Source organism: Prosopis cineraria, unplaced genomic scaffold (genome assembly GCF_029017545.1).
Source record: "Prosopis cineraria cultivar Desert tree isolate PC_DT_omini unplaced genomic scaffold, ASM2901754v1 PC14, whole genome shotgun sequence".
NCBI lineage: Eukaryota > Viridiplantae > Streptophyta > Magnoliopsida > Fabales > Fabaceae > Prosopis > Prosopis cineraria.
In genome coordinates, this window is record NW_026555345.1 from 22,559,550 (window position 1) to 22,576,432 (window position 16,883).

Genomic DNA, 16,883 nt, shown 5'->3' on the forward strand with positions numbered 1-16,883 from the left:
TCAGTTTTAATAGCAAGACTGGTTCTATGCATGATTTACAAGAATTGTTTGATATTGGAGATATATATATGGGTTAAACAATTTTTTGAAGAATGTTGAGCACCTTGTACTGAAAGATGGGGCAATACTCTCCCTAAATTATTTTTTCAAGAGCAAAATTGCCTTTCTGTTACAGACCCATCATCTTCTCTGTTACCTACTGATATGGAATAATTGTCGGTCCGTGCACAGTGATAGCAAGGCATTCTAACCTATTTTGTCCATCTGAAGTGGGCTAAAGAGGCTGGAAGTGGCAATGGCAATGAAAGCAATCAGTGTGATTTAAGCAACGAAACAGCAACAAAATGGTCAAACTACCTTGCTATCACTGTGTGTGGGCCTACAACTACCCCACATCAACAAATAATAGAGAAGATGATAAGTCTCTGATGAAAAGGCAATTTTGCTCTTCAAAAAAATTGTTTAGGGGGGAATATTGCCCCCACCCTTCAATACAGAAAGCCCAGCGACTTCTCATGAAAAAAGGTCATTAACCCCATATATATATATATATATATAGAGTAAGCACATGCACAGAAAGACTATCATATATATCAAATAAATAATTGAATAAATTTACCTACAACAAAGTTTTGAGAAAGAAAGTGCTAATCCAAATTTATCTGGTCATCTATAAGTTTTAATTAATATCTTCATACGGAAACTTTATAATTAAATAGGATGGCTCTGTCTCCTGCCACAAGGGACTCCATTATTATTTTCCACCTGCTAATCCAGAAAATGAGAAATAGCAATGACTTATGCATATATACACATATTTACACATATAAAATTTTATATAATTCTCTGGCAAAGTTTAAATAATTACCAACACAAATGCCAAAGAGGCATCAACTTACGTATACTAGATAAGGTAGCACTCAGACAGGAAGGCTGCTCCGATGAGGACTGTCAAGCTCAACAGTGATACGATATCTGCTGTGCCGAAAGATGATTCAGACAGGAAGTAAATTTTATGAGAGCCACTGTCCCCTTTAAATCCTCTGACTATCATAGCCTGCAGTGATTTATTTGTTCAGCTATCAGAAGATGAGTCATGAATCTTTTGTCACTGATTTGCCAAAAGATATATGAAGGAGACATGGGTTTTTCTAACATGGTCCTTAACAAGGTTGATTCAAATCAACCAGGGAAAATGTTTTTAAACTGTTTTTGCAGCTTAGAATTGAAGGAAAATTAAAACAGCTTACAGTTTTAAAGATATGAATCTGTAAAGTAGAGACAAGTTAGATTAACTATTACAATAAGAAAAAAGGTTAAATGATGATGATGATGATTGAAACAGATTAATGGTGAATGAATTAAAAATATGGTAAGCTAAAGATGTTTGAACAGGATTGGCACTGGCCAGTGGGAAAAAAAGAGATCATATCAAAGTACACTTGACAAACCTGAGAAATTTGCTCTGCATGGCTGAAGATATTTTTGAATATGCGCCGGAAGTAGTTAAAAAAAACTGCATTCAAGGACCCAGAAGGAAAAGAAGAAAGAAAAAATCATTGAAATGAAGAGATGTCTTCATTTAAAAGTTGTGAGTAGGAATTCAAACAGAAAGGAACAGATAGACTTCCCAAGATTTAGCTACGTTATTAAAGATCCATACTGACAAACTACTATAGTGACATGCAATAGTAGGCATGAATTACAAGTCATGGAATAGTAATACTATTCCTAATATTCAGTTCAGGATACCAGATAATGATGCAGGTACCAACAAAACAGTTGCTAATGCTTAGACATTACATAAAAATCAATGCCAAGCCTAGAGAATCTAAATAAGATTTATGAACAAGACGATTTTAGATGATACCCATCGACAGGTAAGGTGAAAAGTAAAATATTAAGAAAACAGTACTATGCCTTTCACTGTCCACCGATACCTGGAACCAAGAGTAAGAGCAATAAATATTCACTTACTATCAATTGTCTCCATAACAGTTAGCTGTTGCCAATTTATCCTTCGAGATATAATCCCCAAAGCAACATTCCTGACCTGCAACAAGATAGGGAAAACAAGGGAAATCCTATTTAATGAGTTTGGCCAAATTAGGTTACAAGTTAGAACTATTGAAGCTGCTATTGTCATGCATTATTTCAGTTTCCTTCCCTGGAAATGCAATAAAATAAGTGTTGAGTATTAGTTTTATATCATTTACAAAGTTGCCACATCAAAAGTCAAAACCCTGATCCTTTGCACCAACAGAACCAAACAAAATATTGAAAGCAAAAAGTAAGACTAAATCTCACATCATAAATTGGTATTGATGGAAAAATATTCAGTATTCTCTTACCTCATCAAAAACGAGACTAACAAACCTCAATGAGAGCAAAAGGGTAAGCACAATTTCTGAAACAGAGACACCTATGTGTCTTAGAGGGAGCAAAAACCATCGCAGAGCAAAAGCTAGTTGTTCTGGGGTTGTGGTTGCCAGGCAGAGGCTCGCGCTTTGAAATACCTTTCAAATAAATGAAGACCCAATTCTCATACACAAGTCATGATTTCTGTAAAAAGTGCAAAACAAATGTATACAAGCTTTCATGGGTTTGCAGCAACTGCATTTTAAAATTCCATCATCTTTTCCCAATCCAAATTCAAAATGCAGGAATAATTCAATAACAAAGACGTTAAAAGTGAAAGAAAGCATAGAGGCAGGAGTGAAGAAAGTTGCCTACAATGAAAGTTAAACATGCAGCGGTGCTTGCAACAGATAAGCCTTTCCTTGTAAAAGTTAGTGGGCCTAACTTCATGATTACGTAAGAATAACCTCTTAAAGATACAGGAAGATCAGGAAGCCCCATCATGGCAGGTGGTGGGGTTCTCGACTGGACAAGGGGGGGAACACCATCTGAACCAAGCCCTAACATTATGAATAACAATCCTGAGAGCAAATACACTCTTCCCAATTGATCCTGCATAATTGTAGAATTAAGAAATTCCTTAACTTAGCACATCATCCCAATGTGGAAACAACTGTGAATATTCTAACAGCTATCAATGACAAAATATAAGGGGGAAGAGGAGGGGAGGGGCAACATCGTACTTAGTGCAAAAGGTCATTTGGCACTTACAATATACTAATCTAAGTAAAATGTCAAGGGCATCCTTCCTCAGGGAATAAGGGAAGTAAGGCTTCAAATGGGTTAAATTATTTCCGGAAATAAGAAATCAACTATGTGTGTACTTGAATAGGAAACACAGGATGAATACCTTAATGAAGGCAAAGGGGAAAAACAGTGAACATCAGGTAGAGTATCTGACAACACCATGGACCTCAAATTGATAATCAACTCACCAAATATTTTTATAAAGTAGAAAACAACTATCTGCAAATGCATATGGCATTATGGCTTAAGTATAACCACCTCAGCTGGCACAGTGAAGTTAGGACAGCCATGACATGTGTTTTTGTGCTGATGCGATCTTGAGTTTGATAGGATTCTATCAACAGCGTAGATATAAGAGATCAAGACTTAATAATGACTAACCAATACCTCTATTCCCTAAGCATGATGAGTCAATAGATTCAAATTACTTACCATCCAAACATCTTTTGGTAGAGTCCAAATTGATAGCAGAGTCAAATATATAACTAATCCAAATCTCATAACTATATGTGATCTTGCTGGCAGAACAACCAGAGCCACAAGCCACACCTGTAAAACTAGCCTGATTTAGTAATAATTAAACATGCACGTGAGCATAAGCACACAAACAAACAAACAAAAACAAAAGGGAAACAATCAAAGAAAATCAGCAATACAGTAGATTTTGTAATGTTAAACAATTGCTGATCATTCCATCATGATTGATGGAGAATGAGAACTACTTAACATTTTATAGACTATACCAAAACCAATCCAACATGTATTGAAGAAAACTTCAATAACATATTCAAATAACTTTATACAAGACCTCAGCTAATCCAAAAGTCAGCGCCATATAATGATTTCAGATTTCTGAGACGGATGGAAATTGGTCTTCTCATTGATTCATTCATGTGTTTCAATTCGGGAATTACATTGCTCTTTTATCAAGAACTACTATGACATTTGAAGGATATCAAAAGTTACACCCGGCAGTAGCAAAGCAAAGTTAATAAACATAAAAAACAAAACCCATGCTAGTGGTCTCTGGAACAACATACTTATTTGTCATTACTAACATGTAAAGGTATATGACAGGAAATTTAGCTATTATTTTGCACATATTACAACCTCAAAACTAAAACACTTCCTTAAACAAGTTCGTCTCAATTCATTGAAAAAACTTGATAAACCAGGGTTCAATACACAAAATCCATAAATTGATTTCGAAGTCACTCACCAATTTGATTCGAGGGTCTACAGAATGGAGAAACGTAGTGGGTGAAGCTATGTGCTGACCAATGGGGCTAGCTGTGGCACCTGCAATCAATCTGAGAACTTTATCAGCAGCGAGAGCGCTGGGGGGTACCCACTTAGACCAATCTGCTGTGTGACCATTATCACCAGCCAAAGCTCTAATTTGAAGGCTCGCCTTCTTCACCAGCCAACGGGTCGCTTTCCTCTGAAGGAATGCACAAGGGGTTGGGCGAAATTTTGGGAAAGTTACAGACTTAGGACCAGAACTCAGAGGTAGAGACGATGGAGAAGCGACCAAAAGAAAAGCCCCATGCTTACAGTTCATGGGTGAGGGTCGAACTGTAAAGGAGAGGGAAATGAAATGAAGACAAAGTGTGTCGCGATACTCCAATCTGGCAATCTCTATGATTCGTATTTCGTGGTGCAATTGATCGTTTCCCAGAGAACGCTTTGATGCATAGTTTCAATGTTTCATGCTTCCTTGTTAGCGTGCTTGTGTCCGCGGCTGAGAGTTCCCATGAAAACCGGTACAAATCTTATCAGACAACAAATATTCGACCAAGCGGATTGTGATATTCTTTTTTCTTTTTTTTTGGCCAACAACTACAAATTGAAAATAGTCACGCCCAGAGTCAGAGACCTATGATATTCTTTTCTTTGATTTTTCAGCCAACAACAAATTAAAACTGCTATGACAAAAAACTGATATTATGGTGCCTTGGCCATCTGTGGATTTAAAATTTTGTCACTTGTCCACATAAAATGATGTTATTTTTTTCTTATATCTTTGGGTGAATTATTTTTCTTATATTCTAATTTTATATGAATATTATTATTGTCCATATAGATGAATATTACCATTTTACAAGTATTAACTAAAAAAATGGAATCAACATGGTATTGATCCTAGAAAAATGAATTATAGTTATTTAAGCACAATATCTCAAATTTAAATTTGTATAAATGATAGGTCTTCCAACTTGAAATATGATGCAATGATATTGTATATCAGATAACTATGTGTCTGTACTCGTCAACACTCACATATAAAAGAATGGGTATTGCAAATTCCTAGTTATTCACATTGGTAGTATTAGAGTTAAATTTAATGATAGTAATTTACTAATAATTGTAAGGTATGAATATCTGCACGTGTTTATGGAAATTCATGATTATGTTTTAAAAATAAAAAATTATTGATATACTAATTCAAGTTTAGATATAGTTTGGTCATAATTAAAAATTGAAAATAGTTACATAAAAGTTATACATCCAATTCCAAGTGGGCATTTGGTCTAGTGGTATGATTCTCGCTTTGGGTGCGAGAGGTCCCGAGTTCGATTCTCGGAATGCCCCCTTTTCACGTGATTCTTCCTTCCGTTTTTAAGTCTCGAAACTCACAATCAGAGTCATCTTTTATGGCTGCTTCAGTCAATATTTATACACAAATACGAGGTAAAATTTATCATTCCATATATACTGTCACCCAGACATAAAAGAATAGAAAAAAAAAAAATATATGTAATTAAAACAACAGTAAAAGAAAAGTTGAATTCTTTATGGTGATATATCGTAGAATATTTTCCAGAGACTTGCCATGCCATGAATCTGTTCATCTTAGAATCAGCCAGGAACCCCTGCATGGATAACCCCAGTGCACAGCATTTGTGTTCCACTCACAACAATTGTGATAATCTCCAAAGATCGCTGCAAAAATACATTTGTATAAGAAGATTGAAAAGTTAATGCTATATATATTTGCCACCCAGAAAGCTTACCATGCAGAATTGGTTATATATGTATGTATGTATGTATGTATATGATGATTCTTTCATGTCAAGTTCTAATGTTTTACAAACAGGGGCTTCTGAACTCCTTAACAACTAATTCAGATACCCATATATCAAACAGTTTGAATTCCTCTCATAATTGTTAATCAGATGATCAGCAAATCAAAGTGAACAACTTTGGACATTTCTCATCCATCAATATTCAATGTAATACAAAAAATATAAAAAGTCCAAAAAATTTGTGTTTTTCACATGAAGAATACAACTGATCATTCTTTAAATTTCGTACCATTCTATGTAAATACTTCTATATAAAACTCACAAAATAAAATTTTTTAAAAAATAATTTTAAAAAAAAATAAGTGATTTTTTTATAAAATAAACTGAATTATATAATGCATATATGAGTTTTAGCTAATATATGTATAAAACAGAATTGATGCAATTATTAAATTTTTCAAATTTTTCCAAAAATTTCATTCTTCTGAAAATTATATGTATAAAATAAAACAAAAATAAAAATATACAGATAAATAAAATTCTCATTTATCATCATTTAGAAATCCCATGTTACCCAGGAGGATATTCTAAGAGAGCTTACCAGACTTGCGTCCGTCCAACCAACTTCAATCTCTTTACAAGCTAATCTGAACGATGATTAGAGCAATTGATTCATCAGTCATGTGAAAAGTAACATCAAGTGAATGAAATATTAATACACTGTTATATCAAAGTAATCAATGTGGTTGGATCTAACAAAAGAGACTAATTTCTCGTAACGTGGTGAATTAAAGTTTCGTAACGTGGTGAATTAAAGTTTGAAATGTTGGTGGGAGAATTCTAACAGGAAGACTTCTATGGTATGTACAATGAAAAATATATATCAGAGTAAGAGAGTGACCCCATGGCTAGTAAGGTGAGAGCCCAAGATGTGAGTGAAGATGTGGCTGCAGTATATAAGCCAGACGGAGTCCCATCGGATACATTCTGCAATCCAGTGAGTGAGGTGGTGAAGCCCACCACACCAGCAATCAGAGAGAAGACTATGAACACACCAGTTGCTGCATTCCCAATTGGAAAATATATCGGAAACAACTGAACTGGAGGCGACAGATTTGATGCTGCAGGCATTTCCACAAACACATGACCGACATGCATGAATCAATACCATATCAATACACGCAATAAAACCTATAATAAACAATAATACGACTCATCTATCAGGAGAATATGAAGGAACTTATGATGATTAATTATTACCTGTTTCACGAGACCTTTGAATCCCATGGTTGACTGCCCAGGAAGCAATTGCTGTAACTATGAAGTACAAGACTAGGTTAAGCACCAAGAGGATGGGGGCTGCTGATTGTTGTCCTCCGGAAGCCATGGTTCTATATAAGCTTGAAGCTAAATGAAAAGCCTGACAAAATATGAACTTGGTTATGTTTTTGAAGGACGAGTGGAACAAACTGATATTTATTGTGGTCCTCTTTAAGTTCGACAGCGATGATATAAATGTCGATTCCTTGCTGCTTCCGTTGAAATAGTTTTCTTCGATATGAAGAAAAGACTTGGATTCCTTTCCCCTGTCCTTTTGCCAGCCACCTGGCAGAGTAAAAGAATCTTGAATCTGCAGCCACAGAACTTATATATTTAAAATATTTATTTTTGAATATATTAGTTATATATTAGTCTTATATATTAATTTTTAAATATTAAATAGTTATTTAATATTTAATCTTATATATTATTTATAAATTAATTGCAATATATAAATATTAAATAGTTATTTAATATTTAATTTTATATCTTATTTATAAATTAATTGCTTTATTGGAATATTAAGGTGTTAATAGGTGATTAGATTTAATCAGTTAATCATTGATGACCTTAAAATCTAATTTTTTCATTAAAAAATGCAAAAGTATTTTTTTTAAGAATTGAATGTTAAAAAATATAAAATATTTTTAATATTTTAAAATAAAATTATTATCTCTTTTTTTAAAAAGTTTTTTTATTGAATAATTACTTTATATTTATTTTAAAGTAAAATGCCCGATTACATAGGGGTAAATATAGAAAGATTGTATTAATTTAAAAATAAGTAATTATTTTATTAAAGGATGATATTCAGTTTAAAATATCTTATATTTTTAAATAGATAAATATATAAATGACATTACGTTTTATTAGAGGTTGGGAGTTGTATCCCACACCCATAGGGAGGTTAAAAAAAGTCCTCATTTTATTACTTCATCTCAAAGTTAGGGTTTGTAATTTATCTTAATTGGGAAGATTAATGTAAGGTTTTCATTATCTTTATTGTTAATATTCCCTTCTATAGTCATTTTAATTTGATTATATAAAAGTATATTAAATACATAAGGTTAAATATTTAAATTTTGCCTTTTTTATAAATTGGGACGGAGGTAGTGTATACACACACATATATATATATCTTCTAATCTCTGTTATAAGATATCTTCTATAAATATTTTTTTAGTCTTTAATATAAAACACAAGGTTGGGTATTAATTATATATTTTTAAATATTATTTCTGTTTAAACTCATAAGTTATAACAAAAAATGTAATACAAATTTAAAATTTTTTATTTAAATAAAGATAAAATTAAAAATTTATTTTATTTTTTAAACAAAGTTAATAACTTGATTATTTCTCTTTAATTTTGGTGAGATAGTTAAAAGTATTTTATTACAAGAACCAAGGAGAGTATACATACATACATGAATTTTAGCGAGAATTTAAATAAAAACACGAAATTGGAATCCAAACTAATTTTTAAGAATTTGCAACACAAATTCCGCACACAAGTCACAGCGAAGCCTAGCTCCACATTTGTTGCCTTTGAAAAAATTCATCAAGTAAAGGGAAAATAATAATTACGGATTTTCATAAGATTGTAATGAAAATTACAAATGCTGAAATATTAAAATTTTAATACAAATCATATTTCTTATTTGCAATTAAAAAAATATAAATAATCAGTTAAAAAATCAACAAAACGTACTTAAAATTATTTATAATATTAATTAAAAATTTAAGAGAGTTAATTGTGAATCTTGTAACACTGTCAAAAAAAAATCATAGAAAATATTTTTACCCTAAATATAACCAAGTTTTGATTTCATACAAATAAAATATATATTATAGGATTATATAAGTAAGCATGTATAGTATACCGTAATTATTAAGTATACACACATAAATATATGTAGAAGAAGAAAATACACGCAAGTAATTGTAATAATAATATTAAAATAAATAATACATACTAGTATATGATTCTTCCAGGATTTTGAGATTCACGTATTGCCCTTACATTTTGCAGGATATTAACTAAGATGTTAAGGACTTAGTTTCCATGTGACGCCGTTATATTTAGTGGTTTGTTTTACTTTTACTAGTTTTGGTTCCTTTTTTAATTTTTTTATTAAATAAATTGGTTCATTGGACGAAATGAATATTACACCTAAGAAAATGAATTAAATTTTTAAAAATTTAAAAAAATAATTAATTCACATTAATATAAAAAAATTTATTATTAATATATAAAAAATCTGTCATTAATAATTTAAAAATTTATAAAACATTTATTATTAATACATAATGTTATATTATTGATAAAAATATTAATTTATTTATAATATAAAATATGATAAATATTAAATTATTTATTTGATTTAATTTAATAACATAGGTTTTTATTTGCAAATACTTTTCCCTTATTTTTTTAATATTAAAAAGAAACTAACAAAGCCTTCCGACAAAATGATAAGCCACGTTTCCCAAAATGAATGAGAATAAAAGGGAGAAAAAGAAAAGAAAGAAAGAAGAGAGCTGGCAAACGAGTGTTCTGATCTGACATGACATGTATGGAGCAAGCTATGTAATTACATCGAAAAGACCAATTTCCATCCGTATCAGAAGTCAGGAACCATGATATGGCGTTTACTTTTTGATCAGCTGAGGTCTTGCATGAAATTATTTGAATAATGAAGTTTTCTTCAATACAAGTTGGATTGCTTTTGATACAGTGTGTGTTTGGATAAAATTATAACTTGGAAAAGTCAAGGATTGCTGGAAAAACGTATTCACAATGGATGATCAATTAATTTTAAAATTACACAGTAATTTCAGAAATCCTAACTGTAATTAATTTATAGTGTAAAAAAATAAAAATGCCCCTATAATGAAGGTCCTAACAATCACACGAAATAATTTATTGTTAAAATAAAATAAGAATTATTTTTTTAAATGGTGTGTCATTCACCAACTTTAAATACAATCCTTTTAGGATGTGTTTGGATTTCAATTAAAAAAATTAATTATTAGAATGTGATGATATTTGGATAAATTTTTAGAAATTTATTTTGATAAATTGAATATGTTTGGATGATTTTTTAAGAATTAATTTTGAATGTGTAAATAAATGATACAAAAAAAAAGAGCCAAATGAAGTTTTGCAAATGGAATAAATTTCAACTTCTCTAAAATGAAGTTTCTCAAGTCTGGCAAAATTTTGTAAAATGAGGGTGTTTTGATAAATTTTTGCAAAATCATAATATTGATCCCAAAATTAATTCTCAATAAATATCCAAACAGGCCCTTACAAGTTAGAAATTCTAACACACAGAATAATTTGTCATTAAAATGAAAAGGGGAGTTGTTTTTCTTTTCTTGAATGGTGTGTAATTCACCAAGTTTGAACACAACCTTTTCATAAATCATGAATTTAAATGCATAGAATAATTTGTTGTTAAAATAAAAAAGAAAGTTGTTTTTTCCTAAACGGTGCATTGTTCACCAGTTTTAAACACGACATTTTTACAAAAAATGAGTTAAAACACACGGAATAATTTATTGTTAAAATAACAAAAGGGAATTGTTTTTTGCCAAACAATGTGTTGTTCACCAACTTTGAACACACAGCTATTACAGGGGCATTTTCGTCCTTTCACAGTGCAAATTATTATAGTTAGGACATTCAAAACTGCAGTGTAATTTAAAAACTAAGTGATCCTCAATTGTAAATATGTTTCTCCGGCAGTCTTGACTGTAATTTTTCCTTAGTTGGGGCATGATAAAAGCCGAAAAAATTTTGTTTGGATTAAAAAAAATAGTGAAAAGGTGTTGGGAGAGAAACGCGCGACGAAGCTGCTGGACGGTGCTGGTGGGACGTTTGGATTAGCGGTGGGCTCAAGCAGATAGAGCATAGTGTGATTCAAGGGAAAAGGAAGAAGAGAGGGTCAGCTCTCTGACATATTAATATTAGCTTAATTGGTAATCAAGTGTCGTTAATTATTTATTAATTGTATATATCGGTGATGTTTTTGCCTGACATTACTTCTTACCTTTTTGCTAATTCATCCTCTACTTGCCGCTAAAAATTAAGATTTTTTACTCAATTGTAATTTTCAGTTTAATTTTTTTAAAAAATATTAAATTAATTACAAAAATATATACAATAAATTTCATGTACGTTTTTTTTCTTATTAATTATAATTTTAAGTTTAATACTTTTTCCTAAAAATTTCAAATTAGTCATAAAAATATATACAGAAAAATTTATTTATATTTTATTTTTATACATTTCAACTGTCTTTTAAATCAAATTATTTAAATAAATTTTAATTTATTCAACTGATTTTTTTTTTAAAAAGATATCCGAACACATAAATTATATTACAATTATACGCCTTTTTTCCTAACCTCAATTAAGTCCTAACTTAATTGTAAATTTTTTAATCATATACGTAGTTTATAAATGCTGCAGAGTTCTCATTTTCCATCAATCATGACGGAATGATCAGCAACTGCTTAACATTGTATTGCTGATTTTCTTTGATTGCTTCCCTTCTGTTTAGTGTTTGTTTGTTTGTGTGCTCAAGCTCGCGCGCATGTTTAATTATTAGTAAATCAGGCTGGCTTGACAAGCATGGCTTTTGGCTCTGGTTGTTCAGCCAGCAATATCACCCATGGCTATGTGATTTGAATTAGTCATACATTTGACTCTGCTGACTCTACCAAAAGGTGTTTGGGTGGTAAGTAACTTGAATCCATTTACTCATGTAAGGTATAATATCTTAATATTCTTTCCATCTCAAATAATAAAATATTTTTAAAATAAATTTACTATTTTAAAATATGAGATACTTTAAAAATATTAATGTTTTATTAAATAAATTTATTTTAATATTATCCTTTTTCTTTCTATTCAATATTAATTAAGTGTATATTTAAAGTTATTAAATAAACAATATTTATAAAAGTTTATATTTTTTTAAAAAAAGTTATTAAATATATTTAATAAGATTTATTAATATGTGAGTTTTTATTTAAAAATATCTTATAACTTAAAATAAAAAAGATAATATAAAATGAATACAAAATATTTTTGAAATTTAAACAAAATAAATTTTTATAGATAATATACACTAACACTTTCCTTCAAAGTCATTGTACTTTTCGTAAAAGCTAAGCTTGTATTGTTTAATCTAGAGTCTCAATATACAGCAACAAATACCAATTGATTGTGTGAGATTTATGAGTCAAAGGAATAATGTGTCATTTTTTAATATTTCTTGCAATGTTTCAGCTTCTTAATTTTATTTTTTATTTTTTAAATAATTAATTTTTATATAAAATAAAAGATATCTTGACATCTTGATATTTTAAAATAATAAAAAATTATTTTTTTATTTTTAAAAAATTAACAAGATGTATTTGTAATATTTTTTTTAAATTATAAAAAATATAAATCTGTGCCGCTTTGGATATAAAAAATGTTGTTTTGGGAATTATATCTCGAAGGATAAATTGGCAGCAGATGGAGACAGTTGATGTAAGTAAATATTTATTGCCCTTGCTCTTGGTTCCAGGCATAGATGACAGTGAGGGGAGAGGATGTCTCCGTTTCTCTCTCATCACTTTGAATTAAAATTTCAATGATTTAAATTTAATGTTTGATAAAATTATTATTTTAATTTTATATAAAAATATATAAATAAATTTGAATTATTAAATTTTAATTTAAATAATGAAAAACTATAATATTTTATTTATATATTTTGTGTAAAATTATAATCATAATTTCATTAAAATTAAATATGAACCATTAAAAAATTTTGATATAAAGGTGAAGAGAAAAAGTTAAAAACAAAAATGAAAAGAAGAGATGAGGAGACATCCTCTCCCATGGGTGGGGAAGCATAGTTCAGTTTTATTTCAACTTGCCATTTGATGGGTATAATCCAAAATCATCTTCTTCATAAATTTTATTTCAAAGCATTAGCAACTGTTATGCTGGTACCTGCATCATGATCTGATATCCTGAAAAGAGTAGAATAGGATTACTGGTCCTTGACTTGTAATTCATACCTACTCAAGCATGCCTCTATAGTAGTCTGTCAGTATGGATCTTCAATAAAGTAGCTAAGTGTACTTTGATATGATCTCTTTTTTGCCATTGAACTCTGCCAATTCTGTTCGAACATCTTTAGCTTATCATATTTTCAATTCATTTACCATTAACCTGTTTCAATCACCAACAAAGCGTTTGATTTTTAATTTATCAAAAATTTATTTAATAAAATTTATTTAATAAAAATTAATTTAATAAAAGTCAGTTATTATAATAAAATTTATATTTAAATATATTTTTTTAAAAGTTAGTTTAATACATTAAAAATTATTTGATTTATGATAGTGAAATGTGCTTTTAAATATATAATTATAAAAAAAGATATGGATTTATAATGATTTATAATTTTTATTTTACAAATATAATATATTTAAAATATTTAAAAATAATAATAAATATTTTAAATAACATAAATTTTGATCTATAATGCTAAAAATTTGATTTCTAGTTATTTGTATTTTTTAATTTGTACTTTTAAAAGATGTAATGAAGATTTATAATTTTTATTTTACATTAATTCTAAAAATTAACATGATTAATTTCTCAATTTATAATACTAAAAAAATTGATATCTAATTATTATTATTAAAATAAAAATTATATTTTTAATGAATTAACTAGTTTTTAAATAATAGATTAAACTTAGGGTAGTATGATCAAATAATATCTTACTTTTCAAATTCACTTTTTAAAAGTTTAAATAGTTATGTTTTAAAAATTCAATTTCAATTACTATTTGAATGTACTTTCAGAATATGCTTTTCTGTAAAATATTTTATACAAACAATTTTTAACTTTTTAAAAATAAAATTTTACTTCCTGAACGTAAAATAGAGAAAAATCAAACGGACCCATCATCGTTTAACCTTTTTTCTCATCGTAATAGTTTATCTAACTTGTCTCTACTTCACAGATTGTCATCTTAAAACTGTTAGTGGTATTAAGTTTCCTTCAATTTTAAACAGCAAAAACAGTCTAAACAACGTTTGCCCTGGTTGACTTCAATTAGCCTTGTTAAGGACCATGTTAGAAAAACTCATGTCTCCTTCATGTATCTTCTTTTGGCAAATTAGTGACAAAAGATTCATGAGTTGTCTTCTGATAGCTAAACAAATAAATCACTGCAGGCTGTATATGATAATCAGAGGATTCATGAGTTGTCTAGCATACGCACACTGATACCTCTCTGGCATTGGTATTGATAATCGATTAAACTTTGCTAGAGAATTAAATAAAATTTTATTGGCAAATAATTTCGATACTACAAAAAAAAAAAATTTACTCATATACTATACTTTTAAAAGTATTTTTTTCATATATTATAAATTTAAAACTTGGCTTATATCATATTGAAATTGAAATATTTTTTTAATATAAAAGTACAAAACTCGATCTCTGTTAGACCGAGCAGTACACGTAGTGCCAATAAAATTTAATATAATTCTCTAGCAAATTTTACAGCTCAGTTTGATAGAGACTGAGGTTTTTTTTTCCTCCTTCATGAGCATGAACTCGGTCTGATAGAGACCAAATTTTGTACTTTTATACTAAAAAAATGTTTCGATCTTAGTATGACACAATTCAAGTTTCAGATTTATAAGTGTAGTATATGAGTAAATAATTTTTTTTATAGTATTGAGATCAATTTGCCAATTTTATAAGTATAAATACATGTATAAATGATTAATTTATATTTAATATATTATATATACTTTCTTAAAAAAATAAAATGTTATTCGACTAATCCAATTGAGTTAGGCCAAAATTTTTACCAACCTACTCTGGCCTATTTAAACAGGCCTAAACATTAAAAATATATTATTTTTTTATGCTCATACCTAAAATTTTTTAAATTTATTTAGGTTGATTTATTAACTTGGCTTGAAATATCAACTCCAAAGCAATTTGAATATAATAAAATTTTCTAATTATATTAGACTTTTCTATATTTAGTTTACTTGTGCGAGATTTGAGTGATTTTTTCAATTTTACTCCCATTAAAAATAAAAATAAAAAAATATACAGTAAACAATGAGTTATAGAAATTAATTTACAAAGGAAATAAAATTGGAAAATAGTAATTAATAACTTTCTATGTACCTTAATATAAGAACCAAAAGCTCCTTTTGAAAAGTGCTTTGCGATAGGGACAGAAGGGTATCATTGTTTACTTTATTCTGAGGTGTAAATTATTTAAGTACAAATTTTGTTGCATTTTGTTGCTACTCCACAATTTTTTCAGATCTGTAACTGCGAAAGAAAGCAGTGGCCATTGAAAAGAAATGAATGGGCCTAATTTTTACTAAAGATGGAAATAAAAATTCAAATTTTAAAAATTATTTTTTTTAAATAATGAAATTTAAAGGCTTGGTTTGAATAAATTTGGTAAAAAGAGATTTGAACTCGAGCGGTTCTTCAAATCCTATTATGTTACTATTACTATTTTTTTCTGGTGAAATACACATTTGAAATCAATAAGGGTTTGCTTGCTCGAAATATTAATCCTATATGTATTATATTATTATTAATTTTAATTTATTTTAAAATTAATTTAATAAATATCAATGTATAATATAAAATTTTTAATTTTTTAATTTTTTTTATAATTATTATATTTGTGTATTTATAAAAAATAAATTATTTTTTAACCAAAATTTGAATTTTATTATTATACTTCTAAATGTGTGTTGTTTAATTTCTAAAAATTATGAGAATTTTATTTTTTTAAATTTTAAAATATTTTAATTAATTTATAATACTTAATTTTATTTAAAATAAGACTTGCGAGTTTGATTCTAAACCTTTTAAATAAAAGTCAAATCTAAAAAAAATAAAAAATAAAAAATCAAATTTAAAGAGTCAAGTCCTTATAAATCAAGCTCATAAAAACTAAACTCATAAAAATTGAGCCCACTTATATCCTAGCTCTAATTTTTACCGAGATGGTCACTTGTTGCAAGGAGGAAAAGGAGAGGTTCCCATCCCAATATACAAAGCATTAATGTTATTGTGTGTCGCGCATGATGTAAAATCTACACAATGCAAAATGCATAAAGTTTTTTTTTTTTTACTTAAGTAAATCTTACATATTAACTTTATGCACCTTTATCTCTGTTTGAAATTAAAAATATACTAGACAACTAAAAATAATTAAAAATTAAATTTTATTTAGAACTTGATTTATTGATTATAATAAATAAATAATACTAATTTTTTTAAAAAAATTAGATAATTTAAGTTTCAACTTTT

The 16,883-nt window shown here is 28.5% G+C and overlaps 2 protein-coding genes and 1 non-coding gene across 4 annotated transcripts; 1 reads left to right on the forward strand and 2 right to left on the reverse strand.

Moving 5' to 3' along the window:
• Positions 1–569: 569 nt before the first annotated feature.
• LOC129293897 (protein ABCI12, chloroplastic) lies at positions 570–4,985 on the reverse strand. Of its 2 annotated transcripts, none has more exons than XM_054932021.1 (8): positions 4,385–4,985; positions 3,598–3,714; positions 2,734–2,970; positions 2,352–2,516; positions 1,978–2,053; positions 1,452–1,516; positions 900–1,057; positions 570–768 (listed from the first exon to the last, which is right to left on the reverse strand). In XM_054932021.1, the coding sequence occupies exons 1-7, from the start codon at positions 4,724–4,726 to the stop codon at positions 905–907; spliced, it is 1,155 nt and encodes a 384-aa protein (XP_054787996.1). In that variant the 5' UTR covers positions 4,727–4,985; the 3' UTR covers positions 570–768; positions 900–904. The 2 variants fall into 2 exon arrangements, with proteins under 2 accessions (XP_054787996.1, XP_054787994.1); XM_054932019.1 differs by having other exon boundaries at positions 570–765; positions 4,385–4,983.
• Positions 4,986–5,685: 700 nt separating this feature from the next.
• On the forward strand, positions 5,686–5,757 carry TRNAP-UGG (transfer RNA proline (anticodon UGG)). The gene has a single exon. It is a non-coding gene; the product is annotated as a tRNA-Pro (tRNA).
• Positions 5,758–5,850: 93 nt separating this feature from the next.
• LOC129293737 (membrane protein PM19L-like) lies at positions 5,851–7,710 on the reverse strand. The gene is made up of 4 exons (XM_054931828.1): positions 7,452–7,710; positions 7,093–7,312; positions 6,793–6,838; positions 5,851–6,108 (listed from the first exon to the last, which is right to left on the reverse strand). Exons 1-4 carry the CDS (start codon positions 7,576–7,578, stop codon positions 6,025–6,027), a joined length of 477 nt encoding a protein of 158 aa, XP_054787803.1. The 5' UTR covers positions 7,579–7,710; the 3' UTR covers positions 5,851–6,024.
• Between the last annotated feature and the right edge of the window lie 9,173 nt (positions 7,711–16,883).

Bases quoted from the DNA above. Each gene is read 5' to 3' on its own strand.
- LOC129293737 (XM_054931828.1), bottom strand. From the start codon at position 7,578: ATGGCTTCCGGAGGACAACAATCAGCAGCCCCCATCCTCTTGGTGCTT. The intron at 7,313-7,451 runs GTAATAATTAAT...AAATGCCTGCAG, and splicing joins TCAAAGGTCTCGTGAAACAG to CATCAAATCTGTCGCCTCCA. The intron at 6,109-6,792 runs GTAAGCTCTCTT...GTATTTTTGCAG, and splicing joins GTTGGACGGACGCAAGTCTG to CGATCTTTGGAGATTATCAC.
- LOC129293897 (XM_054932021.1), bottom strand. From the start codon at position 4,726: ATGAACTGTAAGCATGGGGCTTTTCTTTTGGTCGCTTCTCCATCGTCT. The intron at 2,517-2,733 runs GTAGGCAACTTT...TTTATTTGAAAG, and splicing joins CTGCATGTTTAACTTTCATT to GTATTTCAAAGCGCGAGCCT. The intron at 1,517-1,977 runs GTAAGTGAATAT...CCTTGAATGCAG, and splicing joins TGTTATGGAGACAATTGATA to TTTTTTTTAACTACTTCCGG.